Source organism: Giraffa tippelskirchi, chromosome 1 (genome assembly GCF_054371585.1).
Source record: "Giraffa tippelskirchi isolate mGirTip1 chromosome 1, T2T-mGirTip1v1.2.pri, whole genome shotgun sequence".
Classification (NCBI taxonomy): Eukaryota; Metazoa; Chordata; class Mammalia; order Artiodactyla; family Giraffidae; genus Giraffa; species Giraffa tippelskirchi.
Window position 1 is genome coordinate 158,359,473 of NC_137275.1, and position 19,633 is coordinate 158,379,105.

The window sequence follows — 19,633 nt, forward strand, 5'->3', positions numbered from 1 at the left end:
ATTGGACAACCAGGGAACTCCCTCTGAAGCTATTTTAAAACAGAGAAAAGGTTAATCTTTTATAATCAAACATGCCTCACAGTTTGGATAGGGATTACCTGGGATTGGTTCACATTTTGTTATGTAAATAGGCAATATGATAGAATTACACACACCTCTACTGGTAAAAAAGATTACACAGTTGTCCCTCCATTCCTCTGTATCTGCATGGTATTGGCTCAAGGATCTGTCTCCCCTCCAGACACCAAAATCCATGAATCCATAAGTCCCTTATATAAAATGATGCAGTATCTGCATATAAAGTATGTATATCCTCCCATATCCTTTAAATCATCTCTAGATTACTTATAATACCTAATATAATGTAAATGAGATGCGAATGGCTATAAATACAATATAAATGCTATGCAAATAGTTGCCTGCATATGGTACATTCAAGTTTGCTTTTTGGAACTTTCTCGAATTTTTTCTCTGAATATTTTCAACCTGCAGCTAGTTGAATCTATGGATATGGAACTCAGAGACAGATACAGAGGGTAGACTGTATAGACAGGAACGAGCATTGCAACAGGGAACGAGCAAAACTGGGGTTGAGGTGGGAGAGGAGAGGGCAGGAGGTAACTAGTGCTTTGCTAATTATGAAAATGACTGAAAAATACATTAATGTACAAGACATTCTTTGGGGAGATGGTGTTGGTAGTGATAAAAAAACTAGATGTAATCAAAAAGCTTACTAAATTCATGTTTATAGCTCTAAATTGATGTTACAGGTCTATTTAAAAGTATAATCAAAATCCCTACAAGAGAACATCTTAGGTATTAAGATTCTGAAATACTTATTTCAGAATCATATGCTTTACAACCATAAAGCATAACCATTATATAATGATAAAGCAAACTTACTAGACTTTTACCATCTTGCTTATGAATAGTTACAATTCTGCTTTCATTTGAGCCTTCTTGATTTGCTTGTTTAATACTGATATCAATAATATCAGGAAAATCACAATACAACTGTAAATCCTGTAATTAAGAGCAGTTGATATTAAAAATAGGTTGACTTTATGGAGCCATTTTAAAACAAGACTTATAAAGGAGATTTCATTCCAAATTCTTTTTAAAAGTACTGACAGCAATAGATAAGCATTAAATGAGATTCTCTCTCCCAATAATGCAACCCTAAGACTACAATGTATCTTGGTTTCCACTTAAAAATGAGAGGATTAAAGGGTGCCAGGATTCTAAAGTGTGCTATAGTACCCTTCAATCCAATCAACATTAATAGAAACCATTATCAGAAAATTCAGTTTACCAAATAATGAAAATAAAAAAATAAATAAATATCTGATAACATCCTAAGAACAATATAGATATGAACAAACTTAAAACCTGTAATGTAAACTTAAATAAGTATTTAACATGTATGCAACATCATAAAATCAATAAAAACTGATCTTTTTCTAACTGAATTTCATAACTGTGCTTCCAGTTATCAGTAACAGTAAAAGACAAAAAAAGCAGCAAAACAACCTTAAAAATCACTTTTAGAATTTAAGCTTTTTTTGAACCTATAAGAACACCATCTGTATTTTCCAAATCTCCTGTAAATGTGTTATCATACTTTCATAATTTTAAAAAACAAAAATTAAAAAAGAACACCATTACTAATTATTTTGTCATAAAAAACAAACAAAATGCCATTTAAGAACAATGAGAAAAGAACCATAGCTATGATCTTGCTGGTGTCACATTATTAAAAACTTCCACTTATATCAATGGAAGGAGAGTATTGCAAGACCATGTTCCAAATGACTACAAGTACTTTGCTTCTATTGTCATTCTACTTAAATTAACAAAGAACAAGAACATATCATTGAGGATTACCTGTTCTGTCAGTGTCTCACTTTCTTTATGTTTCCCTCTTGACCACTGAATTCCACCGTTTCCAGTTATTATAATGGTTGCAAAAATCTCCTCACCTGAAGGACCTCTTCCAGGTTCTTTTACTTCAAATTGCTCTGTGTAGAAGGCAGACTGAAGAGTTTCCAGATTTATAAGATACTTAAGTTTCAAGTTTCTGGCAGTGGCTTTGCAATGGCTGAATTGCTCAATAAATCTGCGAAATCTGTACCTTATTCTCTTCCTTGTCAAAATATGATACTCTTGGATCTTTGCTCGAACACATTTTGGCAAAAATGTCTTGTAGCTAGAGATAATAAAGAGTACACACAAGAGCAAAACAAGTTGGAACAAAATAAAATTAGAAGATACCACTCTTCTCCATAATAAGTAAATAGCACAATAGTCAAGTGAAAAAGGTAACACAGTCACCATCCATATAGTATAAAAACTTAAGGTTTTATTTGATGATGTAAAGGCCTTTACAAATTCTGAGTTGTCATAAAATTTTAGAGAAGGAGAAGTTAATTTTTTTCCCCTAAAAGAAATGAAGACATAGTCTAGTTAATATTGGAATCTCTAAAAGTTTCTCTGATATCTTATAGACGCCATTTTGGCATATCTTTCCTATAATGCTATACTCTAAAATGTATCTGTATTCTGGAAATTGTTATATTTTGTTAGATATTACTGATATTCACCAAGCAAACATACTTCTTTTGTGTGCATTATTCTCTCAGGTCAGCTTCAATAATTCCTAATAATCCCTTTGCAATAAAAACAATTCTATTTGGAAATGTTCTGAATCTTTTGTACTTCCATCTCTATGTAAAATATCCTAAGGAAGGTAGATAACTTATTTTCCTTCTGCTCAAGTGTCTGAAAAAGGAAGACTATTTTATTTCTGAAGGTACAACTGGATCTCTATAACCATGTTAGATGCTATTCCCTTTGTCTGACAGCATTTTGTGCACTGCTCCATAATTAATCACTTATCACATTGTACTACACGTACCTGAGTGCTGGAACTGCCTAATGCTGAGAGATGATTATATTTTTAATGATTATTTTGTACTGTTATAGAGCCATCATTAAAATTTAAATTAAATAAAATTGCAAATAAATTATATTTAAATATAGACAATAAATACTCAAAAGGCATCACTTCCTAATTATTTTACATTATTTATTTATTTATTTTTACATTTTTACTACTATATGTGCTTTTGAGGTTATATCTGAGTGAGGAAAGGGTTTGCTACTCATCTCTTTTCAACTCTGCATTGGGTGATCTCAGATTGCTACTTTGAAATTGGCCACAGATACATGGTATTTAAACCATGTCTATCAACAAAAGTTACAAACAAATCAGATTTTTTTTTTCTCTCTTTTTTTTAAGAACCATTGTTAAACATTTACCAGCGCACCACTGCTTTCTTTCCTTCCCTGCTCTACCCTAATCCCCTTATGGAGCTATCAGTCTTGTGTTCAAATAGCCAAAGCTGCTGGGAAAAGTCATTTGACAAGGTAGATGGGTTGCATTATAAATTCATAATCACAAATTTCAAATAGGCTTTTATCACTACTATCACTTTTATGACATTTCTCTGTTCAACTAATTTTCCGAAGTCCCACAACTATGTCAAATCTCTGATATTCTTAAAGTTCCTACTTCTCTCTTCTTTTACCTCAGCTACATTTCTCTTTATTATCAAAAATGACTTCATCTTTTTCTTAGGGAAAAATAAGCTTCTTTAAGCAGAACTCCCTCAGTATCTTGCTAGTAAACCTTACACATGTGCACTCATTCTTTCTTCCTTCCCACCTATTACAATAAATAAGGTATAAATCTGTTAAAGTTATTTCTTTGATGTGTACTTACCTCTACCCTCTGGGGAATTTTACCCTACTTATTACTTATCTTCTATCCACAAGTTATAAAAACATTAATGTTCTTCCCATCTTAAATATAAAATCTCCTTATCCCTCATCTCTCTCCAGCCACAGCCTATCTGGCTTCTTTTTAAAGAGTTCATATGGCCAATTTCATTTCCTCACCTTCCATTTACTGCTTAACTCACTCCAATCTGGTTTCTGTTCCATCAGTCTCTAGAAACCACTCTTGCTAAGATCAAGGAATGTTGCTAAAACCAAATTCCTTGTTCATTTTACTTGTCATTTTTCAGAAGCATCCAACAGTGTTAATCACTCTCTCCTTGATACTTTCTTCCCTTAGCTTTCCTGATTTTCAACCCATTTCTTTGGCTACTTTGCCAGTCTTCTTTACAGGCTCAAACCCCTTTAGCTGGTGATAATTGTTAGAATTCTTCAAGACTTAACTATGGGCCCTCTTCTTCTCTTATCCATACTTTCTTTCACTCTAGACAGTCTATATACAAACAACTCTGATATCTCTAGCTCTAGCCCAGATCTCTCGGAGAAGGCAATGGCACCCCACTCCAGTACTCTTGCCTGGAAAATCCCATGGACAGAGGAGCCTGGTAGGCTACAGTCCATGGGGTCGCTATGAGTCGGACACGACTGAGCAACTTCATTTTCACTTTTCCCTTTCATGCACTGGAGAAGGAAATGGCAACCCACTCCAGTATTCTTGCCTGGAGAATCCTAGGGACGGCGGAGCCTGGTGAGCTGCCGTCTATGGGGTCACACAGAGTCGGACACGACTGAAGTGACTTAGCAGCCCAGATCTCTAAGCTTCAGACATTATCCTCCATAGTCAAGTCAATTTACCCATATAACATGGATATCTCAAAAGTGCCTCAAACAACATAGCAAACCAAATTCATGAGTCCCCATAACGTCCTCCCCTAAAAGATTCTTCTAAAGCATTTCCTATCTGAGTACACTGCACTAAAGATCCTCTATTCCCACAAGCCCCAGAAACTCATGAATCATTCTTTACATAACCTCCCCACCAACCCCCATTATTCAATCCGTCACCATCTTCCCTTGATTGTCCCTTCTAAATATTTCTCTAATTTGCCCATTTTTCTTATTATTAACCCATTCAACTGCAATTCCTAGAGGAACTACTGCAATGATCTTACTCTCTAGGCGACCCATATTTCCATTTTCTCTTTCAGCCCTCTAATTAGTTTTCTACACTGTTGTCATAGGAATCTTCTAAACACACAAATCTTTTTACCCTTGCTTTAATACTCTTACATAGGGCTTTGCTGTGGCTCAGTGTAAAGAATCCAGCTGCCAATGTAGAAGACACGGGTTTGATCCCTGGGTTGGCGAGATAACCTGGAGAAGGAAAGGGCAACCCACTCCAATATTCTTGCCTGGGAAATCCCATGGACAGAGGAGTCTAGTGGGTTGCAATCCACAAAGTTGCTAAGAGTTGGACACAACTTAGCAACTGAGCACACACACAATACTCTTCCATAGTTTCCCAGTGTTCTTAACCTCATCAACATGCCTCTAGGTTCTATATGGTCCAGCCCCTGCCTCATCACCTACTAACTCTTTGAGCTCTAACCATACTGACTCTCTTCATTCTTCCCATGTTTCTTTCTGCTGCAAAGCCTCTTCCGTGAGCCTCTACTCTCCATCACTTACCTCTCTCCACCTATTAAATTCTACTCATTTTTCAGATCTCAAAAGTCACATTCCTTTCCTTTTCAGGGCAATTATATATTTGTAAAAGACTCTTGATGAAGGTGAAAGAGGAGAGTGAAAAAGCTGGCTTAAAATTCAACATTCAAAAAACTAAGATCATGGCATCCATTCCCATCACTTCATGGCAAACAGATGTGGAAACAATGGAAAATACTGACAGACTTTATTTTCTTGGGCTCCAAAATCACTGCAGATGGTGACTGCAGCCATGAAATTAAAAGATGCTTGTTCCTTGAAAAAAAAGCTATGACAAACCTACACAGTGTGTTAAAAAGCAGAGACATTACTTTACTGACAAAGGTCCGTATAGTCAAAGCTATGGTTTTTCTAGTAGTCATGTACGGATTGAGAGCTGGACCATAAAGAAGGTTGAGTGCTGAAGAACTGGTGCTTTTGAGTTATGGTGTTGGAAAGGACTCTTGAGAGTCCCCTGGACTGCAAGGAGATCAAACCAGTCAATCTTAAAGGAAATCAATCCTGACTATTCATTGGAGGGATTGACGCTGAGGCTGAAGCTCCAATACTTTGACCACCTGATGCGAAAAGTCGACTCACTGGAAAAGACCCTGATGCCGGGAAAGATTGGAGGCAGGAGGAGAAAGGGACAAGAGAGGATGAGATAGTTGGATGGAATCACCGATTCAATGAACATGAATTTAAGCAAGCTCTAGGAGATGGTGAAGGACAGGGAAGCCTGGCGTGCTGCAGTCCATGGGGTCGCAAAGAGTTGGACATGACTGAGCAACTGAACAAAATACATAAAATTTAATAAAAGTCTGGATAGAATATAGGAGAGCCTCTGTAAGTTGAGAAAAAAACTGAAAGGTTTAAAAATACAATCAGAATACAAATAATTCCTACTTTACCTTCTTCTGTCAAAAACTTTAGCTAAACCAAGAGTCCTATTAAATCTGGATTATAATTTACATAAACACCAGTGCTACTTGATTTAACAAGGCTTTGAAAGCTTATCTGGAAATCAAAAGAGGAGTTTAAGATAAAAAAATACAAAAAGTTTTTCTACTTTGATTCCTGGAATAAAGGACAGACATACGTCCTATAAGAATGTATGGTTTCTTGAATATGATGAATCTACTCTGGTGTCATCTGCGATGGGAACTAGCTAGATTTTGTTACAAACACTAAAAATTTTTCAAAAGTCACAAAGTTATTAACTCCTGAAGCATGAAAACATTCTTCTTGATGCTTGTGTTATACTGAAACTTTACATGTTAGTCGCTCAGTCATGTCCAATTCTTTGCGACTCCATGGACTATAGCCCACCAGGCTCCTCTGTCCATGGAATTCTCCAGGCAAGAATATTGGAGTGGGCAGCCACTCCCTTCTCCAGGGGATCTTTCTCATGACCTGGATTGAACCCAGGTCTCCTGCATTGCAGGCATATTCTTTACCATCTGAGTCACCAGAGAAGCCCTGAACCTTTAAGGTAGCCTAAAATTCAGGTTCTAAAAGCTTCTGAAGTTAAATTTTGTCTTACATACTATTTTTGTACCATAACATGAAATCTGCATCTTATTATTACAATTGGAATAAACCACTGTAAACTCTAGTATCTGCTTAGCTGTGCAGCAGTCTAGTGATAGGAGGTATATACCTCCGTTGCTATGTAAGTGGCCTTGGCCCTGGTCTAGTGTTCGCAAATTCAGCAGGGTCTCCTTTAAACACTTTCCATTCTCTAGCTCTCTTCCTTTTGCACACCTAGGATTTCAAGGAGCAGACGAAGAATGAAATAGAAAAATCTTATCCATTTCCTTTACTTTCTGTATTCCAACACCAAAACCACAATGCCCAACTAGGATCTGGCATAACAAAGGCTAAGTTTCTAATACACACACATGCACAAGGAGATGCACAAACACAGATGCGGGTGCACATGTAGACACAAAGGCTTGTTCTCACAGACACAGATGCACCTAATACACAGGTACAGACACACAGAGATGTATTTTACATGTATTTTTTTAAGACTGGGAAAGAATATGTATTATTTTATGTATTATACTAGTCAGAGAAGCATACTCTACTGGATATTTCTAGGAACAAAGCAGCTTATTTCATTCGGTGAAGAACAAATTATTCACCTGTTCTTCCACCAATCCCGAAAACTTTAAAAAAAAGTAGAGTTCCTTGATTATTTTTCAGAAATAAGCAATAAGTAAAAATTTGGAAAACATCAGTGAATTAAATTATAGTAAGAAGGCAAGTAAATCAGGCATGATTTGCTTCAGTACAGTGATAAATTATTTACAATTATTAAAAAGTCATGGTATTAAAGACAAATGAAAAAATAGATAAATTAGGTTACTTCAAAATTTAAATTCTTGTGCTGCAAATAATACTTTCAAGAAAGTGAAAAAAATCCACAGAATAGGAAAAATATTTGCAAATCATATATATGAGAACCTACATCAGGAGGCTTGTATTCATAATATATAAAGAACCTTTATAACTCAATAATTAATACTGAATTGTACAATTAAAACAAGTAAACTTTATGTTATGTGAATTATATCTCAATAGAGCTGTTTTAAAATATCATGGAATCTTATAATAAATGTTTAGTATCTATACAGTTTTAAAAGTAAATGAAAAATGAAGCAGAATTTTGCAGATGCATTTATATTCTGGTAAAGATAATCAAAGAAATACAATTACTACACATTCACTGGTTTTAGGACATTATATTAAATAGGCAGGAAAAAGAATAAATAGATGATGAGATTCCTGACCTCAAAGAAACCACAACCTCTAATGTGCCAAGACTTTGGACAATATCATCTCTCCATAGCAGAAGTGTTCCACTATAGCTTAAGCTTCATATTTAAAAATTCATTTTCAATGGCTCAAAGCTTCTCTGTTCTTTAACTATGTCCCTTTCAATTCCTTCAGTTTCTACTGCCAACATCTAAGACACTATGTTCTACTATGGTCTTGCTACAGCAGGTATTCAACAAATAGTTGTTAAATGAATGAATGAACGAACAAATGAATGAGAAGTTATTCTCCTAAGAGGTGTTTGTCTGGATTTTAATAAAGATCAAGGCCTTACTGGAAAATAGAAACACTTTTGTTTTTTCTTTAGATGTTGGAATCTTTAAGATACCTCAGTGAGTTTCCTGAAATCATTCCCTATGGCCTGCACCCTTAGGTTAAGGACTAATAGACATTTGAAAACAAAACAAGAATACCTAAAACCAAAGAGGGAAACATAAAAACTGATAACCTGCAAAGTGGGTATTTAACATGAGGGCAGTCAGAAAAAGACAGACAAAAGCCAGTTACTGAGAGAAGGATTTCTAGGAATAAAGAGAATTTTAACCAGGTTCATGACATCTTCAAACTTATAATCAAGTAGGTATATATAATACATAAAACAAATGTTTAGTCTTCAAACTTCAAAAAAAAAAAAAAAAAACAAAGCATCCTTACAGTAGTCATATATAACTTCAAAAGGAGTAGAAGTCTTACAGCCATTAAAGCTGGGCTATAGGAGTAGCATTTCAAAAAATCATATTAGGCATGACTGTCAGAATTCAAGATGCAGAAGAATAATTTGGAGTCTGTGGATCATATGTATAAGAATCTGCTGGATGTGTTATAAGATGAATAAGGCCTAAGGATCTAATGTAAAACCTGACTATAACTGATAAAACTGTATTATATAACAGAAACTTGCTAAAGGAGTAGAATATAAGTTCTCACAATAACAAATAAAGAAATATTTATGTGAGGTGATAGGTATGTTAATAGAGAGGGAACTGTTTTACAATATATAGGTAGATGTACACTTTAAATATCTTATAATTTTATATGTCAAGCATACAAAAATAAACTCAAAATGGATTTTGAATTTAAAAGTCTAAATGAATTAAAAGTCTTTATGTAAATCTATAAAATTCCTCAAGGAAAACACAGGCAGAACACACACTGACATAAATCATAACAGTATATTTTTTGGGGGATTCATCTCTTAAAGAAAAGAAAATAAAAGAAAAAATAAATAAATGGGACCTAATTAAACTTAAAAGTTTTTGCATAGGAAAGGAAACCATCAACAAAATGAAAAGACAAGCTACTGAATGGGATAAAATATTTGCAAATGAAATGAACGATAAGGATTCAGTTCAGTTCATTCAGTCATGTCCGACTCTTTGCAACCCATGGACTGCAGCACGCCAGGCTTCCCTGTCCATCACCAACTCCTGGAGCTTGCTCAAACTCATGTCCATCGAGTCGGTGATGCCATCCAATCATTTCATCCTCTGTTGTCCCCTTCTCCTCTTGCCTTCAATCTTTCCCAGCATCAGGGTCTTTTCCAATGAGTCAGTTCTCAACTCATATAACTCAACATCAAAAAACCAAACAACCCAATTAAGAAATGGGCATAAGAACTGAATAGACACTTTCCCAAAGAGGAAATGCAGATGGCCATCAGGCACATTAAAAGATGCTCAATATTGCTAATCATCAGGGAAATGCAAATTAAAACTACAATGAGATGTCACTTTGCACTCACGAGAATGGCTATTATAACAGACAGAGAAAGACAGATAGTGTACAGTATCACTTATATGTGGAATCTAAAAAATACAACAAACTAGTAAACATAACAAAAAAGAAGTAGACTCACAGATATAGAGAATGAACTAGTGGTTTCTGGTGGGCTAAGGGAAAGGAGGAGGAATTCTATAGAGTTAGAAGGGAAAAAGGATTGTTATGATAACATACAAAATCATTTGTTTGAAACTTTTGAAAATCCTAAAACACTATGGAATTTTAAATTTTTTTCATTTAATCTTAAAAATACACCAAAAAATAAATACAGGCAAACCAGAAAAAAAAAAATAAGTTACACAAAACCTATAACTAGTCATACTTATATATATGGATTTGCATAAGAAAATTACCTGATAGAGCTATAGATGTCCAGTGGGGTTTGATTCTTTTCTTTGGCTATTCTCATCATATCTAACACTGCCATCCCAAGACATTCTTCCTGTGTTTCATGAGTCACAGGTACTTTTATCCATCCATATAAAAAATCATGCCGCCACTAAGGTAAAAACAAAATATAGAAGAAAATATTTCTTAAGTTTCACTATCACATTTTAATCTATTATTGTATTTTAATCCATAACATAATTTTCAGAACATATACATTTAACGTCAACTCCTCCCTTGATTTTGAAACACTCTGCCATAAAGTTTTAATATAAGTTCTTTTGCAAATGGAAAGTGATTTAAATTAGGTTTCCAATTATCAGCCTATTTCACTGATTCTATCTTCAAATTGTATCTTCAACATCAAAATTACCTAAATTAAAATAGGTATTAATCAATTAAATATGTACTGAGTTCCAAATATGCTCAAAGCATTGTACTAAGGACTGTTTTGGCTACAAAGAAATATAAGATGTAGCCTCAGCCTCCAAGGAGACTAAAATGTAGCCAGGAAGTGAAACAAGTGAAAAAAAAAATTATAATGCCAGACACTGTATAGTAAGTACCACACAACAGATGATTTAGGAACTTAAAAGAAGTTGAGATTATATCCAGTAGGAGTAATTAGGAAAGGTTTCACAGAAAAATTGAAATTTCATGTACTCTTTGAATATGAAGAAATTTTTTAAAAAATATTTATTTATTTATTTGGCTGCACTGGGTCTCTGTTGTGTCACACAGGATGTGTGGCTCAGCTGCTGCAGGGCATGTGTGATCTTAGTTTCCTGACCAGGGATTGAACCCATGTCTCCTGCACTGCACAAGGTGGACTCTTAACCACTGGATCACTAGAGAAGTCCCTGAAGAAGTTTTTGATTAACACAAAACAGGTGCAGAAACAGAAGAAATGACACAAAAAGAAAGCACAAGGCATGTTCAGAGATGCAAAGCAGTTTGGTTGGAGCAGATAATTCATGTAAAGTGAATAGAGTGAATTAAGACTTGGAAAAGCAAGTTAGGGTCAAACTGAAGGTACTCTTCAACAACTGGATCCCAGAAGCAATAGAGAACCATTTTCTTATATGTATCCATTTCATAAGGTATCTTTTCTTAAAGCGCCATGCCTGTTTCACTGGTAGGAAGCAGCAATGATACAAGGACTTTAAGAAAATAAAGTGTATTCAAGGAGACTCTTGAAGAGGCTTCAGTAATGGTTCAAATATGAGAGAGTAAGGCTCTGCTGTATAGAAGAAAAGACACTAAAAGAGTCTGAAAAACCCACTAACTTTATAATTATATGTAAAAGAATGAAGAAAACGGAAAAACAGAAATTCTAAGATTTTGATCTAGACAATTTAGGGATACAGATAAAATCAGACTAAATATGTAATGGGAGAAAGGCTAAAAGCACCAATATTCTAAAAATAACAATTTTCTTTATAAGAAAGGTAAAAGCCATAGTAACGGCTGAAATACCAACCAAGGTTTAAACTAAGAGAAAAGATCATCCATATTTTATACACATATCTCCCTTCTTCCATATAACATCTCATGAGATTAAGTATTACATAAATTTAAAAAATAATTTTATTAAAAAAATTAATATGCACTTAAAAGTATATGTTAGCTAACTTTCTATTAACAAATTAGAAAAACTTTTTGTATAAGAAAAGAAATATACTACTTAAAAGGCACAAACCATGAAATAAACAGTGAGCACACACACACACACACCCCCAAAACAAAGGCCTCAATATCGGTAAGGCAAAACTGACTCACAGACGGATATTTCTTTTTGCTCAATTTCAAATACTAATTTCACCCTACTTCTGAAAATAGGCAAGTAGTCATTCTTGATTAAAAAAAGGCCACAGATAACCAAAGGCTAGGTAGATTATTTTTAATAGCTTGCTTCTGTTTCACATACTATTTGGGACTAGAGTATAATAAATTCTGTTTATGAGAATATCCTGTGGAACTCATGCCCAAAAGGCAATAAACATATGAAAAAATTAGTGCAGTGCTAACAACATAATCAACCAAATAACTATTAGAAAAAAAGTTACAAATGAAAGAGTCCCAAATGCCAAAGCATATAATTTTAAACTAGCCTTCTTAACCATCAATAAAAACTGATTCATTTAATTGACTCATTCAATTAAAACTGTAGAAAAGTAGTTTCTCATCTAGACAGCTGACATGTGAACCAAGAAATTTTATCTACATTCAGCCAGAAAAAAAAAAAAACAGTTATAGTAAAAAATTTGCTATATTTAGTCTAAAACATGCATAAAGTCTAACCTGATATCAATACAATCTAAGAATAAGTTAACTATTACCTTATTTATTTTCTGGACACGGATTTAGAGAAGTAGAAACATTAAGTAATAGAAAATTGCATGCGGTAGTGTCCAGACACAATTTAGGACTCTATTATGAAATTATTTTGCCATCCTAGATAAGAAAATCCCTCCTAGAAAGATAAAATTGGAAATTACCCATCATTTTTCCAGATCAAAAGTATGAGATGTCATAATACTAATATTAGGGTAAAGTAGCTCAATGAATAGTTTAGGAAAACTTGGCCTATCAATGGGACTTAACTAGCATGCCACCAAATAAACCATATATGCATAACAGATGAAATAATACAATGATAAAAGCAGCAGAAAGTCATAACTTCATAGTACCCTATTTTCAGAAGCCTGTTTCTCTCTTTCCTTAATGACTACTGAAACAAAGGAAGCTATGTAAAAGTTGGTTGATAGTCAAATGGTTTTGACAAGAGTGCCAAGACCATTCAACAGAAAAAGAATAGTCTTTTTAACAAACGGTGCTGAAAAAACTGGATATCCACATGCAAAACAATAAAGATGGACTCTTACCTTATACCATATAAAAATTACCTCAAAACATAAGACTGTCATTACACACATGTGACATGACACTACATATAGGAAACTCTGAAGTCTCCACACAAAAACTGCTAGAACTGATAAAAGAATTCAGCAAGGTAGTAGGATACAAGATTAATATACAGAATTTCATTGCATTTTTACATTAACAATGATATATCCAAGAAAATGTTAAAACAAAATTGCTTTTCAAATAAAATTTTATTTTATTCAAAAAAATAAAATACTTAGGAATAAATCTGACCAAGGAGGTAAAAGCATTATATGCTGAAAACTATAAAACATTAATAAAGAAAATTAAAGATTATTCAAAGACATAGAAAGATATCGTATGTACTTAGATTGGAAGAATTAATGTTGTTAAAATGGTCATACTACCCAAAGAAATCTACAGATTTACTTAGCACAATCCCTTCAAATTACCCATGACATTTTTCACAAACTAAAAGGAATCATACTAATTCTTTTGGCCATGCCATGCAACTTTTAGGATCTTAGTTTCCCAATTGGGGATTAATCCCAGGACCTGGCAGTGAAAGCATCAAGTTTTAACCACTGTACTGCCAAGGAATTCCCAGATAATATTCAAATTTATATGAGATCATAAAAGACCCAGAATTACCAAAGTAATCTTAAGGAAAAAGAACAAAGCAAGTAATCCTAAGGAAAAAGAACAAAGCAAGAGGCATAACCCTCCCAGACTTCAGACATTACTACAAAGCTACACTAATAAAAATGGCATGGTATTGGTACAAAAACAGACATACAAATTAATGGAATGGGGAGCCCAGAAATAAACCTACACACCTATGGGCAACTGATCTTCAACAAAGGAGACAAGAATATACAATTGGAAAAAGTCTCCTCAACCAAGTAGTATTGGGAAAGTTGAATGCTGCCGCTGCTAAGTCGCTTCAGTCATGTCCGACTCTGTGCGACCCCATAGATAGCAGCCCACCAGGCTCTGCCGTCCCTGGGATTCTCCAGGCAAGAATATTGGAGTGGGTTGCCATTTCCTTCTCCAGTGCATGAAAGTAAAAAGTGAAAGTGAAGTCACTCAGTCGTGTCTGACTTGTAGCGACATCATGGACTGTAGCCTACCAGGCTCCTCCATCCATGGGATTTTCCAGGCAAGAGTACTGGAGTGGGGTGCCATTGTCTTCTCCAGGGAAAGTTGAATAGCCACATGTAAATCAATATTAGAACACATGCTCACACCATACACAAAAATAAACCCAAACTGGTTTAACAACTTCAATGTAAGACATGACACCATAAAACTCCTAGAAGAAAACATAAGCAAAACATTGTGACATAAATCCTACCTATGGTCAGTCTGTCAAGGCAACAGAAGTAAAAAAATAAAAATAAATAAATGGGACCTAATCAAACTTACAAGCTTTTACGTAGTAAAGGAAACTGCAAACAAAACAAAAAGACAACCTATATAATGGGAGAAAGTACCTGCAAATGATGCGACTAACAGGCTTAATTTCCAAAATATACACATAGCTCATACAATTCAATAACAAAACTACAAATAACCCAATTGAAAAATGGGCAGAAGAGCTAGACATTTCCCAAAAAAGACATACAGATGGGCAATAGGCACATGAACAGAAGCTCCACATCGTTAATTGTTGGGCTTCCCTGGTGGCTCAGATGGTAAAGAATCCACCTGCAATGCAGGAGACTCAGGTTTGATCCCTTGGTCAGGAAGACTTCCTGGAGAAGGGAATGGCTACCTACTCCAGTATTCTCGCCTGGAAAACTCCATGGACAGAGGAACAATGCAAAACAAAAATACATTGAGATCTCACTTCACATTGGTGAGAATGGCTATTGTTAAAAAGTAATAACAAATAACAAATGCTACAAATAACAAATGCTAGAGAGTATGGAGAAAACGGAACCCTCCTACACTGTTGAAGGGAATGTAAGTTGTTACAGCTACTAAGGAAAACAGTATGGAGGTTCCTCTAAAAAACTAAAAATAGAGTTACCATATGATCCAGCAATCTCACCCCTGGGCATATATCTGAAAAAAAATGTAATTCAGAAAGATAAATGTACCCCAATGTTCACAGCAACCTATTTACAACAGTCAAGACATAGAGACAACCTAAATCTCCACTGACAGATGAATGGATAAAGAAGATATGGTACATATATACAATGGAATACTACTCAGCCATAAAAAGGAATGAAACAATGCCATTTACAGCAACATGGATAGATCTAGAGATTATCAGAGAAGTGAAGTAAGTCAGAAAGAGAAAGACAAATACCATGTGATATCCCTTATATATGGAATATAAAATATGAACTTATCTATGAAACAGAAACAGACTCACGGGCATGCAGAATCAACATGTGATTGCCAAGGGGTGGGGGGATGGACTGGGAATTTCAGGTTAGCAGATGTAAACTAGAGAATGGATAAACAACAAGGTCCTACTGTATAGCATAGGGAACTATATTCAATATCCTATGATAATCTATAATTGAAAAGAATATAAAAAGTGTGCGTGTGTGCATGCTAGGTCTCTTCAGTCGTGTCTGACTCTTTGTGACCCTATGGAGTAGCCCACCAGGCTCCTCCATCCATGGGATTCTCCAGGCAAGAATACTGGAGTGGGTTGCTGTGCCCTCCTCCAGGGGATCTTCCCAACCCAGGAGTCAAACCTGCATCTCTTGTGTCTCCTACATGGTAAAGCAGGTGGGTTCTTTACCACTAGCACCATCTGGGAAGCTACGAAAGAGTGTATATATGGATATATGAATCACTTTGCTGTACAGCAGAAATTAGCACAACACTGTAAATCAACTATAATTCAATAAAAAAAAAACCTGAAAACAGATCAAAGATCTAAATATAAGAGCTAAAACCATAAAATATTTATAAAAAGTAAAGAGGGAAAGCTTCACAATGATGGATTTGGCAATGATTTCTTGCATTTGACACTAAAAGTATAGATAACAGAAGAAAAAAATAGATAAATTGCACTACATCAAAATATAAAATGTTTGTGCATCACAGGACATATCAACAGTGAAAAGGCACCTCAAGGAATGGGAGAAAATAACTGTAAATCATATATCTGATAAGGGGTTAGTAGCCAGAACCAGACAACAACAAAAGAAAAAAAAAAAAACCTAAATAACCTGATTAAAGAAATGGGCAAAGGACTTGAACATAAATTTCTCCAAAGAAAATATACAAGAGGCCAATAAGCTTATAAAAATGCTCTACATAATTAATCATTAAAGAAATGCAAATCAAAATCACAACACAATACCACTTTACACCTATCAGAATGGCCATTATCAAAAAGTGTTGGTGAGGAACACTTGTGTGCCACTGGCAATAATGTAAAATGGTGCAGCTGCTATGGAAAACAGCATAATAGTTTCTAAAAACATTAAAAATAGAATTACCATATGATCTAGTAGTCTCACTTCTGGATATATATCCAAAAGAATTAAAAGTAAGGTCTCAGGGATATCTGTACACTCATGTTCATTACAGTATTACACATAAGAACCAAAAGGTAGAAGCAAAGCAACTATCCAAGAAGAGACATGAGTAAACAAAATGTGGTATATACAACAGAATATTACTCAGCCTTAAAAAGGAAGGAAATTCTGACACATTCCACAACACAGATGAGTCTTGAAGACATTATGATAAGAGAAACAAGCCTGTCGCAAAAAAGTAAATGCTGTATAGTTCCACTTAACTGAGCTAACCTGGAATAAGCAAATGAATAAAGACAGAGAGTAGAAAGGTGGCTGCCAGAGGTCAGGAGGAGAGGGAAATGAAGAGTTACATTTTAATGGGTATAAAGTTTCAATTTGGGAAGATGAAAAGTGTTCTGGAGATGGATAGTGGTCAAGGCTGCACAACAATATGAATTCCCTGAATTAATGCCACTGCTTTGATCACTAAAAAATGGTTAAAATAATAAATTTATTAAGTATATTATAACCCTTCACACATAAAAATGTCAGTTGCTCTATACAGCAAAAAAGAAATATTCTTTAATCTGTTGCTCATAAACTGAACTATATCTACTACACATCCTAGAAATGTGAGCTATGAGGATCTGTGAGATTACTTCCCATGATATTAGCAAATCTGATTTAGAACTTGACTAGATACCTTGGGAATATCAAGACCATATCTTTACATAAAAGTACTAATTTCTTTCTTTACTAACTACTCCTCATTCTTGCAGCACACAGACTCAAAAGCAATTTAATGACAAAACATTTTAATTACTGTTTAAATCAAGGTTATAAACAAGAAAGCATTTTAAAATGTTTCAAAACACCTCAAAAATCAAACAATATTAATAAACAAGTAACTGGAACACAGTTTTCAGGCTAAGTATCAACAACCAGCTCCCCTCCTGTGAGGGGCGACACATACTACTGTATTGATAGTTCACTTTTTATGCAATTACTTAGTTTCTTTACATTTCGCTACCCACTAATAAAAGTCTGAAACTGTTTAGGAATTTCTTAAAAATCGCTCTAAAGAAACTTCACTGTCCTATATTCCAGCCACTTAGGTCTACATGAATCATGCTGTAAAACTCAGTCCAAACTTTGTGAAATTCTTAAATGATTTAAAGCACTAAAATAAAAAGAAAATTCAAAAGGGCCAACTCTAGGAATCTTTATAAATTGAGTCTATTATCCGTAAGCCATGGGCTTCCTAGGTGGCATCAATGGTAAAGAATCTGCTTGCCAATGCAGGAGACACAAAAAAAGATCCCCTGGAGTAGGAAATGGCAGCCCCCACCAGTATTCTTGCCTAGGAAACTCCATTGACAGAGGAGCCTGGCAGGCTACGTCCATGGGGTCGCAAAGAGTTGGATACGACTGGGCACACATGCACATACATCCAAAAGCTATGGGATTAAAAATTAGTGATAAAAGACTCAATTTTGTTACCTCGCTGCACCTGCTATGCACACATAGCATCAATTTTCCCATATGTGAATATTTTCCTGATTGAGAAATATACAGCAAGATATTTATAATTTAACACATGTACAATGAAGATAATATAATCATACCTGAGCAAAAAGGTAAGACATGACAAAGTCATCAAGAAGAGGAGCTTCAGCACCTCGAGATATTCCATGTCGATAGGTTCTGTTGCTGCCATTACAATACCAGTAAGGAAAGTAAAATCTACGAGACAGTTAAAATACTCAGTCAGCCTCCAAACAAAAATAGATATACTGTGTATATATAACCATTTCCAGTCTACCAAAAGGTTTTATCCCATAATCAGAAAACACAAATAAGAGTGTTAAATACAAAGTGAGGATAAAAGGAAATAAGGATAAAACCACAGTCATAATATAGGCAGAAAATATACGAAACATAAGTTTAAAATTCAAAATCTGCCTTCTTCAGTGCACAGAACATAGAAGCAATAACAGAAAATAGAGGAATGTAGAAATAAAACATTAACAAAAAAATCTTAATGTAATTCTGGAAATATCAATAGAAGAATCTGAAAATGTTAAATTTGGTGTGAAAACAATTGTGTCTTCTTTTTAAAAATGGAGATTACATTAAAAAGAATGAAATAATACCACTGGAAACAACTGCTTCTTCTTTTAAGAAATGGAGATTACATTAAAAAGAATGAAATAATACCACTGGCAGCTACATGGATGTACCTGGAGATTATCTTATTAAGCAAAGTCATAAATAAAGAGAAAGACAAATACCATATGATATCACTTATATGTGGACTCTAAAATATGACACAAATGAACTTATCTATGAAATAGAAACGGACTCACAGACATAGATAACAGACTTGTGGTTGCCAAAGGGGTAGGGGAGTGGGGGAAGGTTGGATTGAGAGTTTGTAGTTAGCAGATAAACTATTACATATAGAATGGATAAAAACAAGGTCTTACTGTATAGCACAGGGATATTCAATATACTGTAATAAGCCTTAGTGGAAAAGAATATGAAAAACAATATATATAAATAAGTATAACTTGAATCACTTTACTGTACACCAGAAACTAGTACAACATTGCAAATCAACTATACTTCAATTTTTTTAAAAAACAGAGGTGACAAACTTGTCCTTCAAAGAAACAAAAAAAATTCTATATTGCTCTCACAGCTCTATTCAGACATACTTCATTAAAAGTTCAATGTTTTTAGTACATTCAAAG

General features: G+C 34.6%; 1 protein-coding gene across 19 annotated transcripts in view; it reads right to left on the minus strand.

Annotated features, from left to right (window-relative positions):
* The window catches only part of JAK2 (Janus kinase 2), a 119,566-nt gene that overhangs the window by 39,019 nt on the left and 60,914 nt on the right, over positions 1–19,633 (minus strand). For 14 of the 19 annotated variants that reach the window (XR_014056938.1, XR_014056945.1, XR_014056936.1 and 11 more), the window contains 4 exons: positions 18,506–18,623; positions 10,473–10,618; positions 1,885–2,206; positions 904–1,023 (listed from right to left, as the gene is read on the minus strand). Coding sequence is in view for 11 of the 19 variants with exons in the window: in XM_081501008.1 (XP_081357134.1) it covers positions 904–1,023; positions 1,885–2,206; positions 10,473–10,618; positions 18,506–18,623 (706 nt within the window). In the remaining 8 variants the exon portion in view is untranslated. The remainder of the gene's footprint in view (positions 1–903; positions 1,024–1,884; positions 2,207–10,472; positions 10,619–18,505; positions 18,624–19,633) is intronic. The other 5 variants (XR_014056950.1, XR_014056949.1, XM_081501077.1 and 2 more) reach the window with 1 other exon arrangement.